Genomic DNA, 26,496 nt, shown 5'->3' on the forward strand with positions numbered 1-26,496 from the left:
AAAATAGTCTTTATTCACAGTAAATTATTTACAAAAAATGAAAACTGTTCCAAGATTCTTTGCACCCTTTGTGTCATGTCCATCAATGTACATAGTTACAGACTATGATAGTACAGGATACTATCACCAATGTATATATTTGAATATATTTACATATAGTAGTAGTGATTGGCTGAGAGCCGTAGCCATGGCTACTGGCAGGTCATAAAGGGCTGCTCCTAACCAGACCCAGGTCAGTCTGGACTGGTCGGCCTCAATGTACTATTAGGCTCCAGTCTTTTTTTAATAACAGCGTTGGTTTGAGTTAACAAGTCTGAGTCATTTGATGCGCTACAATTTTATTAGCAAAAGATTGGAGCGTAGTACATCGAGGTCGACCCGACTGCTATATGTAAATATATACATTGGTGATAGTATCCTATACTATCACACAGACGGTCTCTATTTCCACCGCCGTGGCATCTTGGCGTTACTCCACCACCCCCACCCCCCCGCTGTTTGATCTCAGCCCCTGAAAACCTGGTAATGCCCAGCAACTCTAGACTGTGGCCCTTCCCCACAGTGCCCTTGCATGGGTTGCACCAAGCCTCAGGGCATCCCTCAGCACGTACTGCTGCACCCTGGAAGTCCACACATGATTAGTGCTGCATTGCACTCTAATTCCAAGTTTGGCTTGATTGTCTTTAATGCCTCATGGGCTGGTGCTTGTGGGAAGGCCAACTTTCCAGGTAATGTTGCCAATGTGCATGAATTATAGATGACCTGAAACTTTAATTTCACACTTAAAAAAACAAATTTATGCTGAGAATCCGATGCTTTCTTTTGATCCCATTGATGCATGCTAATTTTGGTCTGAAACTTGACGAAAATGATCAAGAAAAGGCATTGAAATATTTGAGAGGAATAAAAGTCAATAACCTCAGATCAGTCAGCCGATATCCTTGTACGGTAAATGATGAGACTACAGAGATTATGGATGCCAGAACAGTGATCTGCAACCTCACTGAATTGGAAGACAACTAATCTGACATCACTTTTTAAGAATGGAATTGGAGTTTCAAGATTGGTAAGAACTTCTCCACAATCGCTATCAGTACCGGATCCCCACAGGGCTCTGTTCTTAGCCCCCTGCTCTACTCACTTTAACTTACGACTGTGTACCTCAGTACGACAACAACACCATCTACAAATTTGTCAATTATACAACAGTAGAGTCAGCAGACGGGACGGAGATTGAAAACTTGGCTGAATGTTGCGCCATCAACAACCTTGCACTCAATATCACAAAAGACCAAGGAGCTGATTGTTGACTTCAGGAAAGGAAAGCCAGAGGTGTTCGATCCAGTGATCATTGAGGGATTAGAGGTGGAAAGGACAAGTAAATTTAAGTTCTGGGGAGTCAGTATCTCAGAGGACCTTTCCTGGACCCAACACACCAATGGCATCGTGAAGAAAGTACATCAGCGCCTCTGCGTCTTCAAGAATTTGCGGAGGTTTGGTATAACACCAGAAACCCTGGCAAATTTCTACAGAGGTGTGGTGGAAAATGTTCTGACCGGCTGCATCACAGTCTGGTATGGGAACACCAATACCCCTGAGCAGAAAGCCCTCCAAAACCAAATGGACACAGCCCAGGACATCACAACCAAAACCCTCCCTGATATTGAGTACATCAACAGGGTACACTGCCATCATCAAAGAGCAGCAGCAATCATCAAAGACCCTCACCACCCAGCACACGCTATGTTCTCGCTGCTGCCATTAGGAAAGAGGTATAGGTGCCACAAGACTCACATCAACAGGTTCAGGAACAACTGCTACCCCTCCACCATCAGACTCCTCAACGACAAGCTCAATCAGAGACTTGTTTAAGTACTCTTACTTGTTCATTTATTGATTTTCTTTTATTCTCTCTGTATTGCAGTCAGTTTGTTTATATTCATTATCTGTATACAGTTCTCTTATTTCTTTACATGTTTACACTGCGTACAGTTTATTTTTTGCACCACCAATTAATGATAATTCTGCCATGCTTTCAGGGAAAAGGAATCTCAGAGCTGTATGTGATTTCATGTATGCACGCTGACAATGAATCTGAAATCTGAGAAATCAATTAGATTGAGAGCTGCTTTTGGCAAAATACTGGAATCCAAATTAAAAGATAAAACCAGAACTGAATTTAAATAACTTTGAACTCGTAAAAATGTCCAGGAATAGTGACATCCTTCACAGCCATTCTCATGCATTAAACTCAATGGAGATTGAGGGTGGAACAGGTTATTGCAACAGAAAAATGCTGGAGAAACTCAGCAGGTCACGCAGGATGCACAGGAAGCAAAAGGCAGTCGACATTTTGGGCTGAGACTTCCCAACAAAGGGGTCAGGTCTGAACTTAGACTACTTTTTAATTCTTCATGGATGCTGCGTGACCTGCTGAGTTTCTCCAGCACTTTTGTGCCTTGCACTCTGTAGCGTGAATAAAAGCTCTCACAACTAGAGGGAGAACAAACGCATTTATTAGCTTATAACTATGGGTAGGGTCTCACAGTAGTCTTCGGAAGGGTTCTGGGTTTAGGCGGGAAACGATGCTTATATGTGTGCAGATGGGGGCGGAGCCGGGAGGCGGGGCCAGCCATCAGCACCACACATTACCAGTGAATCCCAGTTCACTGCATTCACCCCTTCCGGCAGAATTTAGGGTCTGTGAATGAAGACAGAGAACATGGATTCAGAAAAAAAAGTAAAAAACTATACATTTATTTTCAAATTTACAGATTTAAGCAGTCCGGGGCGTCTGGAGATTCTGGTGGAGCTTGGACTCCTTGAGTCTCCTCGTCCCCTTGTGAGGAAAGAGTGGCAGGCTGGGTCTCCGGCTCGACGGTGGAGGGGAATGCACTTTCTTTCTGAACCAGATCGCCTGAGGCCCTGACTGGGGGCTGGCAAGAATGAGCTCTGGGGCTCACAGGGTATTTGAGGCAACTGACCCTCTGTTCTGGCGGGTGCCAGGTCACTGATGAAGACAGTATCCTCCTTACTATCTGTGTACTCCACATAGGTGTATGTGGGATTGGCGTGGAGCAGTTTCACCCCTTTCCACCAGGAGGTCGGTCTTGCTTCTCCTCACGTGCTTCCTGAGAAGGACTGGACCAGTAGTGGTGAGCCAGGTTGGGAGTGTAGTTCCCGATGTCAATCCTCTTTCGAAATTAAATGAGAGCTCATACATAGTAGCAACCGGATGGAATGGTGTGCCATAGGGAGGACTTCCTGCCAATGTGAGTCTGGAAGGCCTTTTGACTTCAGGGCCAGTTTGACAGTCTTCCAGATCGCGGCATTCTCCTTTTCAACCTGTTTGTTCCCCTGGGGGTTGTAGCTAGTAGTCCTACTGGATGCGATGCCCCTCACCAGCAGGTAGTGACGTAGCTCGTCGCTCATAAAGGATGAGCCCTGGTTGCTATGAATATAGCTGGAATACCCGGACGAAAATAAAGTCTAGGGCCTTTATGACTGACTGTGTGGATGTGTCTGGACAGGAATGGTGAACAGGAAGTGGGAGTACTCATCAGTGATAGAGAGAAAGAAAGTGTTCCCGTTCGTAGAGGGGAGAGGTCTCTTAAAATTGACACTGAGCCATTCAAAGGGCCTGGATGACTTGATCAGGTGCACCTTTGTGGGGCGGTAGAAGTGTGGCTTGCACACCGCGCAGACCCGGCAAGACCTGACGGCTCCCATGGAGTAGGGCAGATTGCACGTCTTGACAATATGGGCCATGTGGGTAATCCCTGGATGGCAGAGCTCATTATGCAGAGACCGCAGTTGGCCGGTGTGTGCAGAGGCACAGCTTCCTCTGGATAAGGCATTTGGAGGGTCATTAAGTGCTCCTGGCCAATAGGCAATGTCATAATTGTACGTGGAGAGCTCGATCCTCCACCTAGCAATCTTGTCATTTTTGATTTTTCCCCTCTTGACATTATTAAATATGAATGAGACTGAGCGCTAGTCAGTCAGGGCGTAAATCTTCTAGCAGCCAGGTAGTGTCTCCAGTGCCTCACGGCTTCACACTCCTTTTCCACAGATGGGTTCCAGAGCTCATGGCCTTGTAATATCTGAGAAAAAAATTGCAATTGCCCTGCCCGCCTGCTTGAGGGTAGCATCCAAGGGCTACATCCGAAGGGTCACTTTCCACGCATGCATGGTGGCTTTTGCAATGTAATTCTGGAGGTATTTAAAAACCATTTGGACTTCAGCCAAGAGGGGGAATATTGTGGCTTTTAAGAGAGGGTGAACCTTATCAGTGTATTGAGGGATCCACTGGGCGTAATATGAAAAAAAACCCCAGGCATCTCCACAAAGCCTATGATGTCTTGCGAATGGGCAGCTCCAACAGGGGGCACATCTTATCAGGATCGGGGCCAATGATGTCATTCTCCACCACGTAGCCAAGGATTGCCAGACGTTTAGTCCTGAACATGCTCTTGTCAGAGTTATAAGTGAGGTTCATGGCTTTCATGTGGAGAAAACTCTGGAGTTTGGCTTCATGATCTTCCAAAGTATAGCCACAGATGGTGACGTTATTGAGATAGGGCAAGGTAGCCTCAACCCATACTCATCCACCATTCTGTCCATCTGCCGTTGGAAGATAAAAAACCTGTTAGGGATACCAAAAGGGACCCTCCGGAATTGATAGAGATATATGTTACGCTCAAATGTTGTATATGGATGGTCCTTGGAATGGATTGGCAGCTGGTGATAAGCAACTTTCAGTTTGATGGTCAAATAGTCCCATGTCCTAAATTAGAGGGAAGGGGTATGCTTCTAGGAGCGTGTACCGACTAAATGTTTGGCCATAGCCAATTATTAGTCTGGACTTGTTTTCCCCTTTTACCACTACCACTTGCGTTCTCCATGGTTCGATGATATCTTCGTCGAACAGACGTTGTGTCTCAGACTTTTGAAATCTCGGTCTGCTGTGCTGTACCTACTGCTGTCGGCAACAATAGGTTAGCAGTCCGAGGACAGATTCGGGAAGAGAGGCGGGGGGGGGGGGGGGTTGATATTCAGTGTGGAGAGGCTGCATGTGTGTTCTTTTAGGGGACCTCCATTCTGAACCATTACAAGGGGGAGGGGACCAGACCCAACAACACCAGAGCACACAATTCATCAAGTATATACAGGTGAAATTTACAGAATTCCCCCCACCCCCCTTCAAATGACAGATGTATTATACAATGTTGTTGAATATGTGTAGAATCCAAATGGGACAAAAGGAATATGTGATCATTGGAAGGATACATCTTTAGGTTGTACTCTTGCACAGTCTGTAAGCCAGTGAAAGTTTCAGTAGAGCCTGTTTCAATTAGACATTTAGTGGAATGTCCATTTACCTTCACAGTCACTATGGAGTTGCGGAGCTGGTGAGGTCTGTCCTGATCTAGGACCATCGAGGCAATGTCCTTGGAGACTCCATACTCCTCGCTTAAGTGGCCCCCACTGTCCTGGGTTGCCCTGCATGGGTAAGATAGAGTTGACCTCATGGTGCGACAAGATGGCTGTCCTCCTTCCTCCTCTGACGATGATGGCATCGAGTTTGAATTTGGATCAAGGCACCCTCACTGCCACCCTCTGTCAGCCTGTAGTGCAGCAAGTGTGCTTGGGTGAATTTGGGGCAGATGGCTTGGGGCTGGAATTGGATCCAGGAGCGGTGCAGGCCATGGACTTCCCATGGACTTCCCCTCGCATGGCAACCCCTCGCTCAATGCCCTTTCTTGCCATAGCTGGAACACACTGAGTCTTTAGCCGGGCATTGAGATCGGGGATGCTTCCTGCCGGTGATGAGACTCTTGTTGGAATATAGAAAGGAAACTGCTGCAAAGAATGCATAGGAATTTCACAACTTCAGTATGGTGCAAACATTCCAAAATTTCTGTCAGTAATTTGGAAACATCAGCAACAAGAAAGAAAACTGCTAATAGTTTCTTGCATAATCTGGCTACCATATAGCAATTCCCTAGACCAGGGCTTCCCAAACCTTTTAGCTTGCGGAACCCTTTTGGAAATCTCACAACCCCATTGTTATGAATTGGAAGCTGACCAGAAGTAGAATGGCATCAACTTCTGCTTCGAACGTGGATAAGTCTAATTTAAAATAAATTATTTTTCTTAAACAGAAAACAATCTGAAGCAGTGCTTGCAAAATCCCATTTCTTCAGAACTTGATTGTTTTGTTTCAACTGAATATTAATCAAATTGCAAATACAAATAACACTGATATCCCAGACCAGAAATGACCACCATAGCTGACATTTTAGAAGCATGTTTCCAACCTGTCCTCAGTAGCCCACAGGCTGGATCTCCCAACACCTCTAATGTGGGTATCCACCTCAGCTTCGGCTGCCCGTAGATGGAGTTCCTGATGCCTTTGACATGGGTTTGCTTCCTGGCCGGTGCTGCCCACAAGCCCGAGCTTCCAGCACCTCCATCACTAACTCCTGTCCCAGCTAACCAGGTGCTGACCCTTCTATCGATGCAGGTCCCGGTCCTGACCAACATAATTCCAGCGCCCATGCTGGCTCCATCATAAGTTTCCACACCAACCTCAGTCTCAGTGGGGGGGGGGGGGGGGGGTGAGAGAGTGAGTAAGTGGGAGGGAATGAGCGAGAGGGAAGGAGGAGGAGCACAAAAACCATAAGAGAGTCAGCAAAAGCCACTCCCACTGCACTGCACACATGGAATATCTTTCAGTTTAAATTTTTTAAATGTGGCCAGCCTCACGCCAAAAGAAATCCAAGACTCATTAGTTGGAAATGGTGTCTTGGGGCCTGCCGTCTGCGCTGTTGACGTCAGGCCTCAAGAGACCATTTTGTTTTGTTAGGGTCAAGGCAACTGTTTGCTGCCATCGCAGAAACACAGAAATTTAAAGATACAGGTAAAAAGTAATTTAAAGAAAAAGTTATTGCTAGATATAGTTATTACTACCAATTTCTTCTGTGGAATCTCTATGTCTTTCCACAGAACCCAATATGGGAATTTCTTCCCTATACAATGACTCATTGTTTGTAAAATAAATTTCCTTTAATGTTTCACGCATAAAACCATTCATTTCATTGGGCATCTATTTTGTGCTTGAAAAATCTGCACTGCACTCATTCTGCGATCAAATAACAATCTTGGTATTTACATAGAAAATCATCTCTGATCTTCACCTCCGACAGGTGAGTGCTAAGTGTCCTCTGGATTCATGTTAGTAAATTTCACTCTGGCTCCAAAATTCATTCTATTCATTGAGAATCACCACTGCATTCATCCATTCTCTCCTTTCCCTCTCCCTCTTCAGTTCTCTTTCTTCATACCACCATTCTCACCTTCTTCTTCTCAGATTCCAGCACCGACAGCCTTTGTCTTCTACTCACCTACTCCACTCCGCATGATTCATTTTCCTCCATCTGATCCTTGCTTTTCTATTGCCGCTTTGGCTGACATCTGCCTTTGTCCACCACGTTCCACCTCTACCTGATTCACCAAATTGCAAATATCACCGACCTCCCAACCCCAAACGCCCTCCATAAATGACCCTCCAGAAGCGAGTTTCAACCCCATCTCTGACCCACCCCTTCCACCTTGTCCATCTTACGCTGCCTTACCCATAACATCTGGATAAAGGGTATCTGCTCGAAACCGCAATCATTCTTTTTTATAAACACTATTTTCTCCAGCATATTGCTTGGAGCATTAAACTTAAAATTGTTTTTTTTCTCCGATTGATTTAATGGAATGGAGGACAGATATACACACAGGTAATTATCATTCTCCTGACCGAAACAGCCTTCCGATAACTGCTCATTTTAATGGGGGGGGGGGGTGGGGGGAGTTTTTGTTCACATACCAGTCTTTTCTGTGTGTAGACAACATGTCCAGCGATTGCTCCTATAAGAACCTGGATGGAAGAAGGGAAGCATTTGTTGATTGTAGATGCAGGCTTTCCTGATGGCCGACAGCCACTGATTCAGTTCATTTACATTCTAAAAGAGATAACATACCAGTCATTGTTAAATGTTAAAATGAATCAGCACGATCCAAATAGTCCTAATGAAATCTGGTGCACATTTTAAAAACAACAATTTCATCTTTGGCATTTTCATTTACTTTGCTCATATCTAATATCAAACATTATGCTTTGCACAGCAGTTCAAAAATGCCAAGATTGATTATTTTAATATATAATGTTAGCATTATGTCCCATAATAATGGCCATCAGTTCTCGAAAAAGAGACATGGTTGTTCTCTGGATTTCATCTTTTCTCTAATCGTTACCTGCACATTCAGGAAATGGCCATTGTTCTCAAGCAGACCAAGAATTGCTGGAGAAACTCAGCAGGTCAGACAGCTTCCATGGGTTGAATTGGTACCACTTCTACCCATGGATGCAGACCGTCCTGCAGAATTCCTCCAGCAATTCTTGGTCTGCTGAAGATTTCAGCCCCTGCAGGTTTTGCCCACTGTTTGTGTCCTGGTCCTTGCAAAGAGCACTCCGATATTCTTCGTTCCCTGCTCTTCTCCACAGTGTTGACAGTATTTTTTTTTGTTTAGCATTTCTCTAAACGTTGCTGAGGAGAAGAATTTCAATCCCTGGAAGTGGAAAAGGGGTTATGTTGCAAGAATGATGAGGGACAAGATCAAACCGTGAACAATCGATCGTGAATGAAAAACCAGGTTGGACAGGTACAATGCCTCAAGCTTCATCTGGTAGGATTATTGATAAGGAGCAATTGTACCCTTCTTTGGTTTTTACATTTCACTCTCCCCCCACCCACCATGGTCCACCAGCTCCCCCACATAAAAGGCAGTCAAAAATGGACATTGAGTCTGTTTTTAAAGACTGGTTTCTGCATTTCTCTTACAAGCCCATTGTTTCGCAATCAACACATAAAAGATCTACAAGGTAATGTTATTGTATTGCTAATTAAATGTTCATTTGTTTCCATATTCATCGAAGAATATCACCATTGGACCTTATAACATCAGAGGGCATGTGACCATTATGTCTGGGTCAGATCTTTGGTGCAGTGATCCAAAAATCTCCATCTACACTCTCCACATAATAACTCACTGATTCAAACCCTTATCTAGTTTTTCCTCAGAAGGCAGACTGCTCCTTGCCCAAGTGCTCCCTTGGGGAAAACAAGCCATGCTTCAATAATTCTCCACTAAAGTCATCTCCATGGCAATGTTGAGTTGAGTCTCTTGTCACTGATTCCTTAGCCAATGGAAACAGTCTATCCCTGTTCACACATTAAAACTCATATAAATTTTTAAAATCTTCATTGGATCCTCTCCCTGCTCCCGATGGCCAGATATCTCAAATCTTGACAAAATGTAGTACATTTAATTTAATCATCGCTGACATCCAAACTATACCTGTATGAATATATTAACTATATTTTAAATGATAATTAAATAAAATTCAAGCAATTGCAGGCATAACTTGGGTATAATCTAGTACAGGAACCTTCTATTACCCTGCCTTAGAGATGGATAACAATGTCCTTATACATATGAAAATAAGCATCAATATTGCGTATTTATAATGAATACTTGTAAAAGTTAAAGACGTATAATTCAATAACGCTAAACCCCTGCCGAGAGGCTTTCTGTTACTTCTAATTGCATTATTGGAACACCATGTCATGTAAGAAGTCAAACTAATATTTAAATGCAAGCTCTTACAATTCAAAGTAACATTTTCCCTTTATGTTTTCTGAGCATGCAGGATTGTTGAGGTGGGAGACTTTAATTTCTGGGAGGCATGCTAGTGCCAGAGGGTTAGATGGGGCTGAATGCCTTCAGTGCATCCAGGAGGGTTTCTTGAAGTGGTGTGTAGATAGTCCAACCTGTTCTTTCCCTACCACTCATGGGAGACTGACCAACCTACACTTTCCTGGATTAATCCCTATTCCTTTTTAAACAAAGTTATGGCATTAGCTCATCTCCAGTCCACAGGAACTTCACCTGTTACTCATGATGATCCTCGAGGCCACAGTAATCACCTGCCTCTTTCAATAGCTTGGAATATATTCCATCCGGTCCCAGAGATGGATTTTTAAAAGAACCAGGAGCTCTTAAAATGCCCTAACATATTCCCCACATGATGCTTCCTATCACTCTCCTCCATATCTTGGTAAATACCTAAGCAAAATATTCATTTTGGATCTCGCCCGGTTCCTCGTACTCCAAGCATAAATTCCTTCCTTTATCCTTCAGCAGTTCTACCATTTCTCACACCAACCTCTTGGTTTCAATGCAAGTATAAAATGCTTTGTTACTCTCTTTAACTCTGCTCACCAGACATTTCCTGACCTTTTTTGGCCTTCCAAGTGCCCCACTTGAGCTCTTTCCTATAATCTTTATATTCCTCAAGCTCCCTGTTAGTTTGTCACTTCCTAAACCTTAAATTGCCTGCGTTTTCTTTTGACTAAATTAGCAACCTCTCTCGTCACTGAAGGTTCTCTTACCTTGGCTCCCCTGTCATTCCTCCACACTGACATCATCCAGTCAGAGACCCCCAAATAGTTGGTCTTTAAACAATTCCCTCATCATTTGTAGGCATTCCTGATAAAAACTGCCTCCCAATTTACTCCCCAGCTCCTGTCCAATCATGTTATAATTTGTCTTCCCCAATTCAGTTCAACAGAGGCCAAGCCAATCTTTATTCATAACTATCATGAAGCTTCAGGAATTGTAATCACTATTCCCAAAATGCTCACTGATCACCTAGCCAGGCACATTTCACAATGCAAGGTCAAGGATGGGGGGGCAATATCCCTTGATTGGGGGCAACCGTTTTATTTAAAAAAACTCACATTCCACCTTAAGCAATACCTATGCCATAAGCATTCTATGGCTGCTAAGATATTTCTTAAGTGGGAAGGGAAGGTTGAGAATCACTGCTCTAGACCCGATAGTTACTAAAATATTTTGCTTGAGAAAAACTGTCATTAGCCCATTTCCGCTGGAGTAATGAAACCGTGCACATAACGAGTTAATTAGGTACGATTAAATCAAAGGTTTTCAAACTTTTTCTTCCCACCCACATACCACTTTAAGTAATCCCCACAGAGCACCTATGGCATAGGGAATACGCAAGGTGGAATGTGAGTTTTAAAAAAGAGGTTGCCTACCTCTGGTCTGGTATGATCCTCTACCTGGTTAAACTATCTGCTTCAAGAAATCCTCCTGGATGCACTATACACATTCCACCCCAACTAATTCTCATGCTTGTAGGACCCACTCGTCCATAATAGAGAAAATAAAGTCTCACACTCTGACAACACTGTTGCTTTTGCAAATTCCTTTAATCTGTCTACATACAGTATCTGTTCCTCCACCTCCTGGTAGCTATTGGAGGGCATTCAGAGTGTTTATTTCTGATCTCAACCCACACTACCCGAGTAGATGAGCCCACCATTGGGTGCTCTCCGGGTGCAGCTGTGACACTTTCCCTGATTAGGAATGCAATGCCTCCACCTTTATGTCTTCCTCTCTATCCTATCTAAAACAAAGAAAGCCAGGAACATTGAACTGTCAATTATGCATCTCCCCCCACACCCCACTTACAGCAAAGTCTCTGTAATGGCCACATGGCATCATAATTCCAAGCACTGATCCAGACTGTACCCGCAATACCCTTCAGCTCATCAGTCTCCCTGATACCATTCACCCTCCTGTCCTTCCTTTCAGACTTGCTTGACATAACAGCTACCATCCCCTCCTCTCTGCCACTTGCTGCTCTGGTTCCCGCCCCCACCCCCCAGCATCTCAAGATTATTTCTGGGCTATTCACATACCTGCAGTGTGCTTGCCCTGAAAATGTGTGCAGCATATTACACGTGTGTGGAATTTGTAACATTGGTTGCGCACAATCATGGTTGCCTTAAGCCTGCCCCTCAAGGTTTATACTTTGTGACCAGTTGCTCTACATATGTTGCAAGAATGCATGGTATAGAATGTTCTAGAGGTTGTGGATATGCCTGAAAGAAAGCTGATTTATATCAACATTTTCCAGCACCTCAGATAGATGATTGAAAATCTTTTTTTTTTAAACTTTATTTAAAATAAAACCACTAAGCAAACATATTACAATACTTCAAACAATCCAAATACATGTGGCACTTTATAAAAAAGAAAAAAAAAGAGAATAAAGAAATTAAAAAGGAAAAATCTACTATTAATTGCCACCACCCCCTACAAACTGAAAAAAGTGAAGCAAAATAAAAAGAAATAGGAGCTTTAAATACGTTTAATTAACAAATATTTATAGAAACCCATAAGAGAAAGGGAATGTTCGAGATTCATTTACATTTTAATTCCACAGATTGTAAATATGGTTTCTATATTTCACAAAATTATGATATTTATCTCTTAAATTGTAGGTAATTTTCTCAAGTGGAAATACAACTTGCCAAAGTAATTTGAACAAATTTTACTTGATACATATTGAATTTTAATTTAGGCTTAATTCCTCACATTTATTATACTTTTCATACTCTCTCTACATATCTGAATCCATCTATGTTCATCTATTTGCTTATTTAAATCCACCTTACATTTATGTCATGATTCTTGAACTCCTTCTTTTCCAGCCTTCTTTTGTAATAATTTGTACATCTCTGAAATAAATTTCTTTACATCCCTATTACTCAATAATAATTCTACTTCTGTCTCCACTGGTAATACTAAATCTTGACCACAGATTTCACAAAAAATCTCTTAATTTGATCATTAAAAAAATGTTGTATTTTCTAATATCTTAAACTTTTCCTTCATTCTACTAAAAGAAATAAATTTCCCAGCTTCAAAAAATCTTTAATTTTCTTAATACCACACTTTTGCCAAATTAGATGGTTGAAACTCTTGAAATAGATGCAGTACCATGAGATGGCACTAGATGGTAATACCTATCTCACAGTGTCCTGACAATGCTTTAATGGCCAGGATTATTCAAATGAGGCAGGGATTTGTAATGCTAAAGGTCTTTCACGTTTTTACCTTGCATTGAATGTACATGATGTGTAGTTGTGCCTCGTTGTCCTGTGTGATGACCTGCATCATGTGGAGCTGCTGGAAGGCATTTTCATCCACTCGCTCAACTGCACGGATATGCTGGACTGGAATGGACCACCTCACCTGGCACACATCACATGGAAAGGAACGACAACCGTGTCAATTAAAAGATATTCATCCATCAGCTCACATATAACGCAGGCTGGAGTTTCGCAAAGTCTCAGAAACAGAAAGTTGTGATAATATAAGATTTTAACTTTCTACATATCAACTGGGACTCCCATACTGTAAAAGGGCTGGATGGCTTGAAGTTCGTCAAATGTCTTCAAGAAAGTTTTGTAAATCAATATATAGAGGTACCAATGAGAGAGGATGCAGTACTTGATCTATTAGGGAACAAGACAGGTCAGGTGACAGATGTATGTGCAGGGGAACATTTTGGGTCCAGTGACCATAATGTCATTAGCTTCAAGTTAATTATGGAAGAATATATGTTTGGTCCTCGTGTTGAGATTCTAAATTGGAGGGAGGCCAATTTTATGGAAATGAGAAGGGATCTAGGAAAAGTGTATTGGGGTATGCTGTTTTATGGCAAAGGAGTGTTCAGTAAGCAGATGGCCTTCAAAGGCAAAATCATGAGAGTGTAGAGTTTGCACGTTCCTGTTAGGATTAAAGGCAAAGTTACCAGGCAGAGGGAAGTGTGGTTTTCAAGGGATATTGGTGATCTGGTAAAGTAGAAGAGAGAGACGTACAGCAAGTACGTCAAAATTGGTCCCCTAGAGCACACATGTCAAACTCTGGCCCGCGGGCAAAATTTGGCCCGTGATATAATTATATTTGGCCCGCAAGATCATTTCAAAAATGTATTAGAGGTGGCCCGCCCTGCAACGAGAGCCAATGCTGTTTTTTGGTAATGTCACCCCCACCATCCTCCCCCTTCATTTCACATCCTTCCCCATTGTAACATGAGAAATTGTAACACGAGAAGTCTGTCAATGTCATCAGCCGGAAAGCCAAATGGAAGGCTCCCCGCACAACCAGTCACTTCTCCCACCTGTCGAGCGGTGCGGCGGATGGGCGAGCGCCTGTGATTTCCTGTCAACGCGACGGGCATGGTAGGCTGTGCATGGCCCCCGGGCAGCGCGAACCCCACGTGACTGGCACCGGACGGCCCTTCCACAGCGCGAGCGCACTTCTCCCGGTCGCCACAGCCTTCAGCGCTTGCACCCGCGCGGACCCCAGGGACGGCTGGTTCGGCTCTGCACGTGAAGAGAGAGATGGTGGCTGTCCGCAAAGGCTGATTGGTAGCGCGCTGGGCCTGAGTAGGTGGGTAAGCAGGGGTGGGCAGAGGGTGTAGGTGAGGAGTAATGGGCAGGGGAAGTTATGGTGGTGCGAGGGGCAGTTAGAGGGAGGGATGAGTAGAAGGAGGGGTGGATAGGGAAGAGGTAAAAGGGGAGGGGCAGGGCGAGTAGGGGAGGGGTGATTAGAGGGTGAGAGATGGGTAGAGGGAGGAACAGGTTGAGGGGAGAGGCAGTAGAGGGGCGTGTATAGGATGGGGTGGGTAGAGGCAGAGCGAGTGGAGTGAGGGGTGAGTAGAGGTTGGGTAAAGGACTGGTCAGGTAGAGGGATGGTGGGTCGAGGGTGAATAGAGGCCTAGAGCCTGAGGAGTGAGCAGGAAATGCTGAGTCCTGATGCAGGCCAAAATGGACACAGCCTGTGAATGCTGACTACATCTCCACAGGGACCAAATAGGTTTCCCTCAGGTCAAGCAAAGGGTGAACTTGAGCTACCTACTCCTGACCTGTAACATTATCCTCCTAAAGTTATATCCTAAAGTTTAACATTACATATGTTGAAAGAAGAGAAAACATGCAGATGTTGTTGAAAATTTCGACTTAGTCCAAGTTTTTAATTTTGGCCCTCCGTGAATTTGAGTTTGACACCCCTGCCCTAGAGGATCAGAGTGGTCAACTATGTGTGGAACCTCACATAATGGGGGGAGATCTTAAACAGTTTATTTCTTTGCATCAGGATTTACTCATAAAACTGGCGTAGTGTATAAGGAAGAAAGGGAAACAAACAGAAGAGTCATGGAACAGATGGAGATTAAGGAGGACGGGGTGTTTGCTGCCTTACAGCGAATATAGATAGATAAATCACCTGGCCCAGATATGATATTCCCTCAGACCTTGAGGGAGAAAAGTGTAGAAATTACAGGGGCCATGGGTGATATATTAAATATGTCCTTAGCCACTGGTGAGGTGCCAGGGAATTGGAGGGTAGCTCATGTTGTTCTTTTTTTTTAAAAAAAAGGCTCCAAAAATAAACCAGATAAGTATAGGCTGGTGACCCTGACACCAGTAGTAGCTAAATTATTGGAAGGAATCCTGAGTGATATGATATATAGGTATGTAGACAGTCATGGGCTGATTAAGAAGTCAGCATGGCTTTGTGCATGGTTGGCTCTTTTTAATGAATCTTGTAGAGTTTTTTGAGGAGTTATCAAGAAGGTAGATGAAGGAAAGGCTGTGGATGTTGTCTACGTGGACTTTAGTAAAGTCTTTGTCAAGGTCCTACATGGATGGTTGCTTCTCAGACTGGAGACCTGTGATTAGTGGTGTTGGGTCCATATTTGTTTGTTGTCTGTATCAGTGATCTGGATAATAATGTAGTAAATTGGATCAGCAATTTTGCTGATGACACAAAGATAGGAGTTGTTGTGGACAGAGAGAAGATTTTCAAAGCTTGCAGAGGGATCGAGACCAACTGAGAGAATGGGTTAAAAAATGGCAGATGGAGTTTAATGCAGACAAGTGTGAGTTGATGCATTTTGGGAAAGCAAATCAAGGTAGGACATACACAGTAAAAAGATACAGCATTGAGAAGAGCAGAGATCTGGAAATATAGATACATTGTTCCCTGAAGGTGGTGTCGCAGGTGGACAGGGTTGTAAAAAAGCTTTTGGCATCTTAGCCTTTATAAATCAAGGTATTGAGTATAGGAGTTGGGATGTTATGTTGAAGTTGTTTATGACATTGGTGAAGCCAAATTTGGAAAATTGTGTGTATTTCTGGTTGCTTATCTGCAGGAAAGATATCAATAAGATTAAAAGTGTGGAGAGAAGATTTACTAGGATGTTGCCGGGTCTTCAGGAGTTGAGTTACAGGGAAAGATTAAACAGGTTTGAACTTTATATCTTGAGCGAAGAGGAATGAGAGGGATTTGATAAAGGTTTACAAGATTGGATGTGAGTAGGCTTTTTCCACTTAGACTGATGGAGATTAATATGAGAGGTTATAGTTTTAAGCTGAAAGGGGTAAGGTTTAGGGGGAACATTAGGGGAAAGTTCGTTCAGAGAGTGGCAGGAGTATGTAATGGACTGGTATCTGATGTGATGAATATGGACTCGATCTTGTGTCTTAAGAATAAACTGGATAGGTACATGGATGGGAAAGGTCTGATGGAATGTGAGCATGTCAATGAGACTAGCAAGATAATGGTTGGCACAGATTAGAAAGGCCAAATGGCCTGTTTTCTGTGCTTTCGCATTCCATGGTTCTAAATATTTAAACATCAGTTGAAATAGTTAAGAAAATTGTTAACATGGTTGAAGAACATGGTTAAGGAAGTGCAGATGAACCTAAAGGTGAAAAGAAACCCGGGTTTGAAAAATCATTTCATGTAGTGTAACAATCAAATTTAAAAATATAATTTTATGCAGATATCCTTGATGACTTTATGGACTGAATGCTAAGGTCCACACAAGATTGAGGAACAATCCTTTCCAGCAACAGGTTCAGGAGAGTGAATTAAATAAAATTAGCCACTTTACTGAAGCAACAAGTGCCAGTGAATTAATGGCAAAGCATTGATTTTATTGAAGTAAACTATATTCTGGGATAATGCTGTGGTGATACACCACTAGCCTACTGCAGGGGGCAACTTGTGTACCTGCAGAAGAGCACTGGAGGACAAGGCAACACATGGCCGGCTGTCAATCAGCCAACCTGAATGGACCAAGCCCCACCTGGTCAGCTACCAATCCCCCTCCGGGATATAAGCCAGATCCGGCCCCTCAAGGTCAGTCTCAGAGCCAGGACAGCCAGCTCTGTGGAAGTTTATATGGAATAAAGCCTGTTGAACAGACTTTATATTTTGTGCCTGCTCTTCTGCTCGATAGCGCATCAGAGATGCAGACATTTCTTGGGACCTGCCTTCCCCATCCTGAGCAACTACTGCATTACAGCATACTGGATAATGGCATTTAGCCCTTACAGAATTCACAAATCACTACCAAAAATTTTGAGATGTGGAATAAAAATGTCCTCTCTCAGAAGCCACGCGACAATTTTCTACTTGTATTTATTGACACGTGTGCAAGTGAGGTGGGTTGGAATAGTCTGGAAAGGTGCAATGCGTGCAGTGGCCTGGCATCCATGTGCATCAGGGTAGGAGCAGCAGCCAATCTACTGCCTGGTACTAGCTAATAATGTCAGCTTAGGTCACGTTTTGAGGCCCTCAAATCAGCTTCAGAAAGAGCCGCAATGTTTACAAGACTAACGTCCTGTCTCTATCCAGTCAGCATCCATCCTCACTCAGATGATCAGGTCTCATGACTATTCCCCACCACCCCCTCCGCCTCCATGGCAGAACAGTCAGACCACCTGCATCATTCTTCAGATAAAGTCAATATAACTTATTGAGTTTGTAGTTCAACACTTTAAACCATCAGCAGGCACCTTCCAGAAATTCCCAGTACACACTGAAAGCAGATTATTGATGGCCAAGTCTGGTTTACTCTGAGCTGTAAAGCTTTGATCTCATTCAATGCAAAGAGTAAATGAAAAAAAAACTTTTTTTAAACAAAAAGAAATCAGCGGCACAAGACCAGAAATGAAGCAATATTGGTATCATTCAAAATTCCCTGCAACAGGCATGGTTTTCTGAAGTCAAGTGAACCTCCTTTTCGGAAGCAAGTCACTGATTAAAGGAAATATAAATTACCTATCTGGAGAATAAGATAGCTCGATAGACAGAATGATCAAGTCAACGAAGGACCACAGACAGAGCAGGGAGAAAGAGACCCGAGTGAGACAGGGGGTCAACTAAGTAAAGATTATAACCAAATGTGCAAGGAGAGATCTGAGAGAGAAAGAGTTAAATGAAAGAGGGAGAAATGAGACACATGAGAGAAAAATGAGAAAGAGAGAAATGCAGCTGGAGAGAGGGACAGAGACATGGAGATTTCGGAAGAGTAAACAATGGTGGCACTGTCAGAGCTGCTGTAACGGCAGTGCCGACCTGGGAGAGCGGAGGGTGGAGACACAGGCCTGCTCCCAAGGGTTCAACTTCCCCATCCTAATGCCGCCAGCTCTGTGCAGGCATTAAATGGCCTGTTAGAGGAGCCAACGATGTTTTTAAACTAAAATCCTTCACCCTCTGGTTGGTGCCCACGATGGTGGAACCCGTGCTCGGCAGCGGCCAAGGGTTGCAGACTCTAGGGAGTAGTGGATTGGCACAGGGCACTAGAAATGGGGAGAACACCTCTTGTTGAGGAGATGACCCTACAGGATGCTGACCACTGCAGCAGACCAACGAGGGGCTCAGCGTTCCAACAGGTCCTGCCCTTGGGTGTCTGGGCAAGATACAAAATTTCTGGCCAACACTTAGGAGGTGTGGTGATGCGACCACCAGTCTTCTGCGATCTCTGTACCTGCAGGAAGACCACCAAAGGGGCTGACTTCACCAGGCCGGCTGTCAATCAGCCGACTTGAATATAGAACTGAGTTGGCCCCTCCTGAGCCAGGGACACAGGGAGCGAACAAGGCTTTTAATGGGATAAAGCCTGTTGTACAGTCTTTTGAGTTTGTGCTTGCTTGCTGCTACCTTCTTAAAATTAAGTCAAGGGGGGGGGGGGGGGGTGGGGGTGGGTTGTAAAACGGTGCTGGGTGGTATTTACAAATGTAGGTGGTCCTGCGGCCGTCGGAGTCTCTGGAACTGTCGCAGGGTTGGCTCCTGGTCAAAGGTTGGTGAGGGCGCAGTTGCCTGAGGGTTGGCTGGGTCCAGCGTAGCCGTGGCGGACATTGGTTTGGGCAATGTGGTGTCTATCTGTATGTCTGTCTATAAGTGGTGTGGTGGCTGGGTGGGTGTAGTCTGCTAGGAGTGGTGCTCTCTAGAGGGGCGGAGGGAGGAGGTCGGCTCCCGAATCCTGGGTGGGCCAAGGGTACCCATGGTGGGGAGGGTGGGCCGGGTAGTCGTGTTGCTGGGGGTGTGGGGCCCCTGCTGGTGCCAGATCCCTTGGTTGAGGGTGGCCATGAGGGCAACATCAGAGGTATCGCTCCCCATCTGGAATGGGATGTCCTCATCCACAGCATGCATTGTGGCACCGGCGATGTCCTGCCTGATGTGAGCAAAAGCTGCTTGTGCCTCTGGGGGGGGAGAAGAAAGGTGGTAGCTTGAGCCAGTGGGTGGACCTTGTCCGAGAAACGGGGGACCCACTGGTGTAATGGGAGAAGAGCCCAAGGCCCCTGCGGAGGGCTTTGAGTGTGTGAGGGAGGGGCAGTATGCATACAATCTGGGTCAGGACCGATGACACCATGTTATACGATGTACCCTAGGATAGCGAGGTGGGTGGTGCTGAACACGTACTTCTCTGTTGTAAGTGAGGTTCAGCTCCTCTGCCCTCTGGAGAAATCTCTCCAGGTTGTCATCATGGTCCTGGTGGTTGTGGCCACAGATGGTGACATTGTCCAAGTACGGGAAGGTCATTCTTAGGTTGTGCCAGTCTACCATGTGGTCCATTTCCCACTGAAAAACAGAGACCCCATTAGTGACCTCAGACGGGACCTAGTGGAACTGGTAGAGGCACCCGTCTGCCTCGAAGGCGATATATGGTTTATCCCCTGTATGGAGAGGGAGCTGGAGGTAGGCTGACTCTAGGTCATTTGTCAAGAAGACCTTATAGTGGGCTATCTCAAAGACTATGTTGGCTACTTGGGGTAGGGGGTAGGCGTCCAGTGGGAGTACTGGTTTATGGTCTGGCTATAATCGATGACCATTCTCAATTTACTACCCCCTTTTACCACTAGGACTTGGGCTCCCCAGGGGCTGGACTCTATGATACCTTCCGCCAGAAGCCACCACACTCCTGCCTTAATGAAGGCCTGGTCAGCTGTGTAATAGCTCCTGGTCTTGGCAGCTATGGGTTTGCAATCTGACGTAGGTAGTTGAAGAGGGCAGGAGGGGTTACCCGTAGCGTGGAGAGGCCGCAGGTGGATTGGGAGAAATCGCTGGGCTGTGTGCTGTGGTGTGAGTGGGGGGAGGGGGCCGCTGAAGGCGAGGGTAAGGCTTTGGAGGTGGCACTGGAAGTTCAGCCCTAAAAGGACTGGGGCACAGAGCTGGGCCATAAGTAGGAGCCTGAACCCTTGGTATGTTCTCCCCCCCCCCTCCCCCAACTGTCAATTCCACTGAGCAGTGCCCAAAGGCCATGATGGAGCAGTCCAGGGTAGTGAAAGCAATGGAAAAATTTGTGTGATAGATTTTGAGCTTTAGTGTCTGGGCCACATTCAGGTGCACGAAGCTCTCAGTACTACCGGTATCGAACAGACACTTTGTTACCTTCCCAATGACAGTGATGTTCATCATTGAGCGCCTGAGTCCATAGGGAATGTCCCTTTTTAAGTTGGTGGACGCCAGGACCATCTCAGGATCTGAGTTGTTACTCCCCGATGGATGTGGTGAGTAGTGGCCAGTGACTTCCTTCCAGGGCATAGGGTGCATCAGGTGGGCGATTGGGTATGAGCCCATGTAGACCACATTGTCCCATTGATGTGCAGTCGGGACCTGGCTGGCCCAAGATGGCAGTGCCTGGTGGATGCACATGGCGTAGATGTGGTCAGGCAACCCAACTGGCAGTGAAGCTGGAGGTGATGTCATCTGAGTGAGTGGAAATGATGTTTTCGGTGTGGGCGGAAGTTGTCTGGAGAAAGATGGGAGCGCCTGGGGTGAACACACTACACCGGTGTGGGTCGGTGGCTGGGCCGGAAGTGATGTTGGCGGTGAGGGTGGAAGTGGTGGGGTGAGTAATGGTATCGCCTGGTCCTCGCACATGGCGATATTTGGGAGGACTCCCAGCTGGTCACAGAGGGCCGCAACACTCCCAACGGGCCTTGAAAGGCACACTTAGCAAAGTGGCTTTTCTTCCTGCATCGGGTTCCTTGCTGGGCAGCCTTGGCGGGATCACCTGCCTGACCCACACCAGGACCCACAGTACTTATAGGGGTGAGCTGCACCTGCAGATGTAATTATCTCCTGCACGTAGGGCCCTTTGGTGATGGTATTTGTTTGCATCTGCCAGGCAAGAGGTTGTGCGAGTTGTGCATCGAAGACCACTGCATGATGAGCCGTAGCCTCCAGGGAGTGGACCATCTCCATTGTCCTGGTAAGTGAGGCAATGTTTTCCTCCAGCAGCTTCAGTTTGGTGCTCCTCGAGCACAGCCCTCGCACAAAGGCATCCCGGATCAGTCGCTCCACTTCCCCTTTGGTCACCCCAGTCTCGGCCAGGCAAGGGTGGGCTAGCTCATGCAGGGCCCCCCAAATAGTCATCTGCCGTCTCACCTGGCTGGTGAGATCTGATGCTGAGCAAGTACCAGGTGTAGACCACGTTCGTACATGCTCTCCAGGACTGTCATCGCGGGTTTGTAGTCCATGCAGTCCTTGATGGCCTGGAAAGCTCGTGGGCCCAGCTTGGTGCGGAGCACCATGAGTCATTTCCAGTTGGTGTTGACCACCTCTGCATGTGATGGGATGATCGCCTCAATCGCGTGCTTCCAGATCTCAAAGCGTGCCTGGGCATCCGGGTGTTGGGGGCCGATCTCCAGGCTCCCGATCATCAGAAACTTCTCCACGGTCTCTCTTTAAAATTTTTACTTGAATAAATCGTGGTGCGCTGAGGCAGTAGTGAGCAAGCACAAAACTCAAAAGACTGTTCAACAGGCTTTACTCCAGTAAAGTCTGAACACCAGTTCAAGCCTTGGTGGCTCCCCATGTGACTGGCTCAGGAGGGGCCGGCTCAGGTTTATATTCAGATCGGCTGATTTGACAGCCTGCCAGGTGGAGTCAGCCCCTTTGGTGGTCTTCCTGCAGGTACCCTGCAGTAGGCTGGTGGTCGTATCACCACAAGAGGCTTGAGAACAAGGAGGGTGGGGGAGGGATCTGGTGCCATGGCCTCCCAGCCATCAGAGAAGTAAGTATGAACCTCATTGACGGGGCTGCTAGGGAATCAGATGACTCATAGATTTGGAGAGAAAGGGATGATATTTATTTTAAAATATATTGCTTTGTCACTTATTAAAAAAAAAACACAGTGGTCAGAAAGCATGAGGATAATCTCGGCATCACTTTTGCCTGATGCTGAACAAGATTTTCCCTGCAATGAAAAGATAGTGTAAGAGAAGCATGAGTTCTGGAACACAGCCTGTTCCTGCCGACCCTGTGGACTCCAGGAAGGCATGGACTCTGGTTTTGCTATGTATCCACTCAGCATAGAAATCAGGATCACAGTACATTTCAAAGAAACCCAATAAGGATGACCATTCCCTATTAATATCCTTCAAAGAACAACATTTACTTCTGTCAATGAAATACAAATTATTCAGCAGGTACTGCTTTTTCCATTAAATAATTATTTACGTTCACAGTACATTTTAATCACATTCCTTTCTCCATTTGTAAAACACAGGAGCATTGTTTAAGGTGAGAATATTTTGCTCAATGGCAAAAAATTCATATATTCAAATGACATTCTTTCCTTTGGAATTTTAATGGATCATCAACATATTTATCTTGAATCGAGAAATGCTGCAGCTGAATCAGTTGGGGAATGCTCAAAAATAAAAATAATCCAATTCAATGCTGCTTTGTTTCCCTGGAGTCACTTAGTTTTTATATCATGTACTATAACTTCCTGAGTCGTGATTGATGCTCAGAAAAGCTGAACAAATCATTGAATTGGAAATAAGTGTCTTCACGCAATCAAAATCAACTTATGCAGGCAGATTACATGCTCCTGGAACTCCATAGTCACAGCTTTCAGAAACACAGCATTCTCTATAAAGTGCCCAATTAATCTCCATAAATATTGATGTATCGTTCTGCTGCTCAGCCTACTGAAAAAGCATCAAACTCACTGCCATTGTCAACTGTTGTAATAATTATTTACTTCTTCAAGCTGACAACAAAATCCTACCTTATTTTTGTTTGATTGCTTTCCCAGTTTTGAGCTGAAGTGTGGGTATAAAACCCGGTGTGCAATCTGTATCACTGCAATCTTTTCTGCATAATTAAACAGGATGAACTAAACTTGGACAGTACAGTTCTGTTTAGTTATTGACTCCATGTGAGAACTAATGTTGAACTACAGTGAAATCCTTGGCATCCAGAATTCATGCAACCGGCAAATAAAATAATTGAGGAAAATAAATTTTAAAAATTAAAATAAATAAATTTAAGCAACCAGCAAAAAAAAAATTGAGGAAAAAAAGAATAAAAATAATAGGTTAAAAAAAATGTAAGTTTAAAATTGTAAAAGTAAATATTCTCTGAAGTTACACATAAAGCTTTGGTGATGATGGGAGCAAATATTCAGCCAGCAGAGGGCTTTGCTCGTAGCAGCTGTTTGAATAAAGTGTGAAACAGCAATGGCATCACCCAGAATGAAGAACTGGTTGATGTCGCTCACTGTTGTGGTGACTCTCTTAAGGTGTCTCCTTATCCCTGCTCTTAACTGTAAACTTGGTGGAGTGTGTGGGGGGGTGGGGTAGGCTTAATTATCTATTATGTCTTTTGAGCAGCTCCGTGGAGGGGGAGGAACCTGCAGATGCTGCGACGGTTAAATGTTTTCAGAGAATGTGACTGAAAATAAAGTAAAATGCTTTAAGGTCCATGCAGGGGTGGCAAGGTTAACTAGCAGATCAGTGTGATGCTGTTACAGCACCAGTGATTGGGACCAGGGTTCTGTAAGGGGTTTGTACATTGCTGCATCAGCATGGGTTTCCTCATGGGGATTGGGAGATGCTGAATAAGTGTATTTTCCAGTTGGTTGAGACTTATTCTTCCAATATCTAACTAATACACATTTCCTCAGGGTAGTCTGGTTTCCTCTCACTATTCAAAACTTACCGGGGATTGTAGGTCAATTGGGTGTAATCCTGGGCCGAAGTGGCCTCTTATCCTGCTTTATGTCTTAAAATGTAAGTGTAAGTAGAGTATAGTCTTTTTGTCTTTTGTTGTTAAAACAGTTTATTCTTAATCCAGGTGTATTAGTTAGACATTGTAAATCTCAACCAACCAGAAAGTACACGAATCTAGCAATCCCCATAGGTGCCAGATACCAGGGGTTTTACTGCATTTCATGAAGTCCCACTCTGCTGCTCACCTTGTGCAAGGAATCTGATCAAAGTTAGCATGCACTGGCAAATTACTATTTATTTAAGAGATCCTGACTTTAGATACAGGTTCTCAAACTAGTTGCTAAAATGAACAATCGCAAACATTAAGCAGTCAGCTACAAAACCAATAACAATTATGATTGATGTGTGAATGCTTTTGGGATTAAAAATAAGCATAAATGGGGGGGGGGGGGGGCGTGGCAAGATGGTGTAGGGATGGTGAGATTCCACCTCTCCCCAGTTGAATACTTAATACCCAAATTTTTAAAACTGTTAGAATATTAAAAGTGTTTGTCAGAAGATTTTAAAGAATTTTGACAGTCATAATGAGAGCCATTAAAACTCAAACTTCAAAGAGGATCCACCTGCTGCTGCAGTTGATGTTCAGGAGCAATGGTGGAGTTGTGAGGGTAGTGGACTGAATTGAGATTGTTCTTTAAGTGAAATATTGAGATATATGAATATCAGCTGCAGAGGGTGAATGGCACTATAACTTCTGAAGTCGTCTACCACTAGAGGTTTAGACCACACCCGGTCAATAGAGGGGGGTTCCACTTTTGTGGTTCTTTTTCTTTAGAGGGGTTTAAGGAGGGGGAGTGGTCTTTTATCTTTTCTTCCCTTTACCCATTTTTTTTTCCTTTCCTTTTTTTGGATTTATTGTTTTTTCTTTACGGTTTATCTGTATTTTATTTAGATTAAGGTTAAGGGTGAGGGAAGAGAGAGGGGTGGGGTTTTTTTTGTTTTTTTTTACTGGAGCTTTAGTGTGTTTGTGGGTTGGTTGTGTCAAAAGTTATTTCTTAAGATAAAATGAGTAAACTGAATTTTGCAACATTTAATGTTAAAGGGATGAACCATCCAATAAAGGGGAAACATGTCTTGGATTACATTAAGAAGATGAAGGTGGATATTGCTTTCCTACAGGAGATGCATTTGACGGAAAAAGAACATTTGAAATTGAAGAGAGATTAGGTTGGACATGTTTTGGCATCCTCTTTTAATTCTAAGGCCAGGTGAGTGGTGATTTTGGTACATAAGAGGGTACCTTTTATTTTGGAATCTGTTTTTGAAAATGTTGGAAGAACTCTGAAGGTGAATTGTAAATTGTTTTCTGAAACTTGGACTTTACTGAATTTGTATGCTCCGAATGAAGACTATGTACAATTTTTAACTGATGCCTTTATAAATTTGAATCAATCAAATGAGAATATAATGGTAGGAGGGGACTTCAATTGCTATTTGGATCCACTGTTGGATAAATCTCCAAAAATTGTTGAAAACTAAGATGGCCAAAAAGGTGGTAGAAATTATGGAGGAATTGAATTTGGTTGATATATGGTGACGTATTCACCCTACCGAGAGGATTATTCATTTTATTCTGCTCATCATGATACATTTTCTAGAATAGATTTTTTTGATCTCAGCTCATTTACAGGGAATGGTTGATTTTGCAGAATATAAAAGTAGAATATTGTTGGACCATTCTTTATTGTTGATTTCTTGTGAGATTGCTGAGAAAGTTGTGAGAAGTTATCGTTGGAGGTTTAATGAGATGTTACTTAAGACGACCTGAATTTGTATTGTTTTTAAGGGATCAGATTAAACTTTTTTTTTGAGATAAATGAGGGATCAGTACAGAGTAAATTTATAAATTTATGTTGAGGGATGCTTTGAAAGCATATTTGAGAGGTCAAATTGTTAGTTATATGTCTAAAGTGAAAAAGCAATATACAGTCGAACTTTTTGAGTTAGAGAAAGAGATTGAAGATTTAGAGAAAAAGTTTCAGGAGAATGCAATGGAAGATAATAAGATACAGTTATCTAATTTGAAACTTTGTTATAATACGAAGCAAACTTATAATTATGAAAGATTGCTTTTGAGATCAAAACAACGGTATTATGAGTTAGGTGAAAGAGCACATAAAGTATTAGCATGGCAGTTGAAAACTGAACAAACCTCCAGAACAATTAATGCAATACGTGGAAATTCTGGGGTTAC

The 26,496-nt window shown here is 44.0% G+C and overlaps 1 protein-coding gene and 1 long non-coding RNA gene across 3 annotated transcripts in view; one reads left to right on the forward strand and one right to left on the reverse strand.

Annotated features, from left to right (window-relative positions):
• The window catches only part of LOC138750451 (rasGAP-activating-like protein 1), a 313,399-nt gene that overhangs the window by 17,325 nt on the left and 269,578 nt on the right, over positions 1-26,496 (reverse strand). The window contains exons 18-20 of one of the 2 annotated variants that reach the window (XM_069912508.1): positions 19,702-19,860; positions 13,039-13,176; positions 7,880-8,015 (exon numbers count right to left, since the gene is read on the reverse strand). In XM_069912508.1, coding sequence (XP_069768609.1) covers positions 7,880-8,015; positions 13,039-13,176; positions 19,702-19,860 — 433 coding nt within the window. The remainder of the gene's footprint in view (positions 1-7,879; positions 8,016-13,038; positions 13,177-19,701; positions 19,861-26,496) is intronic. The other variant, XM_069912509.1, reaches the window with a different exon arrangement.
• On the forward strand, positions 238-25,514 carry LOC138750452 (uncharacterized). Its single transcript, XR_011349344.1, has 3 exons — positions 238-728; positions 8,584-8,715; positions 25,345-25,514. It is a non-coding gene; the product is annotated as an uncharacterized lncRNA (long non-coding RNA).

The sequence above is a fragment of the Narcine bancroftii genome, unplaced genomic scaffold (assembly GCF_036971445.1).
Source record: "Narcine bancroftii isolate sNarBan1 unplaced genomic scaffold, sNarBan1.hap1 Scaffold_151, whole genome shotgun sequence".
Classification (NCBI taxonomy): domain Eukaryota; kingdom Metazoa; phylum Chordata; class Chondrichthyes; order Torpediniformes; family Narcinidae; genus Narcine; species Narcine bancroftii.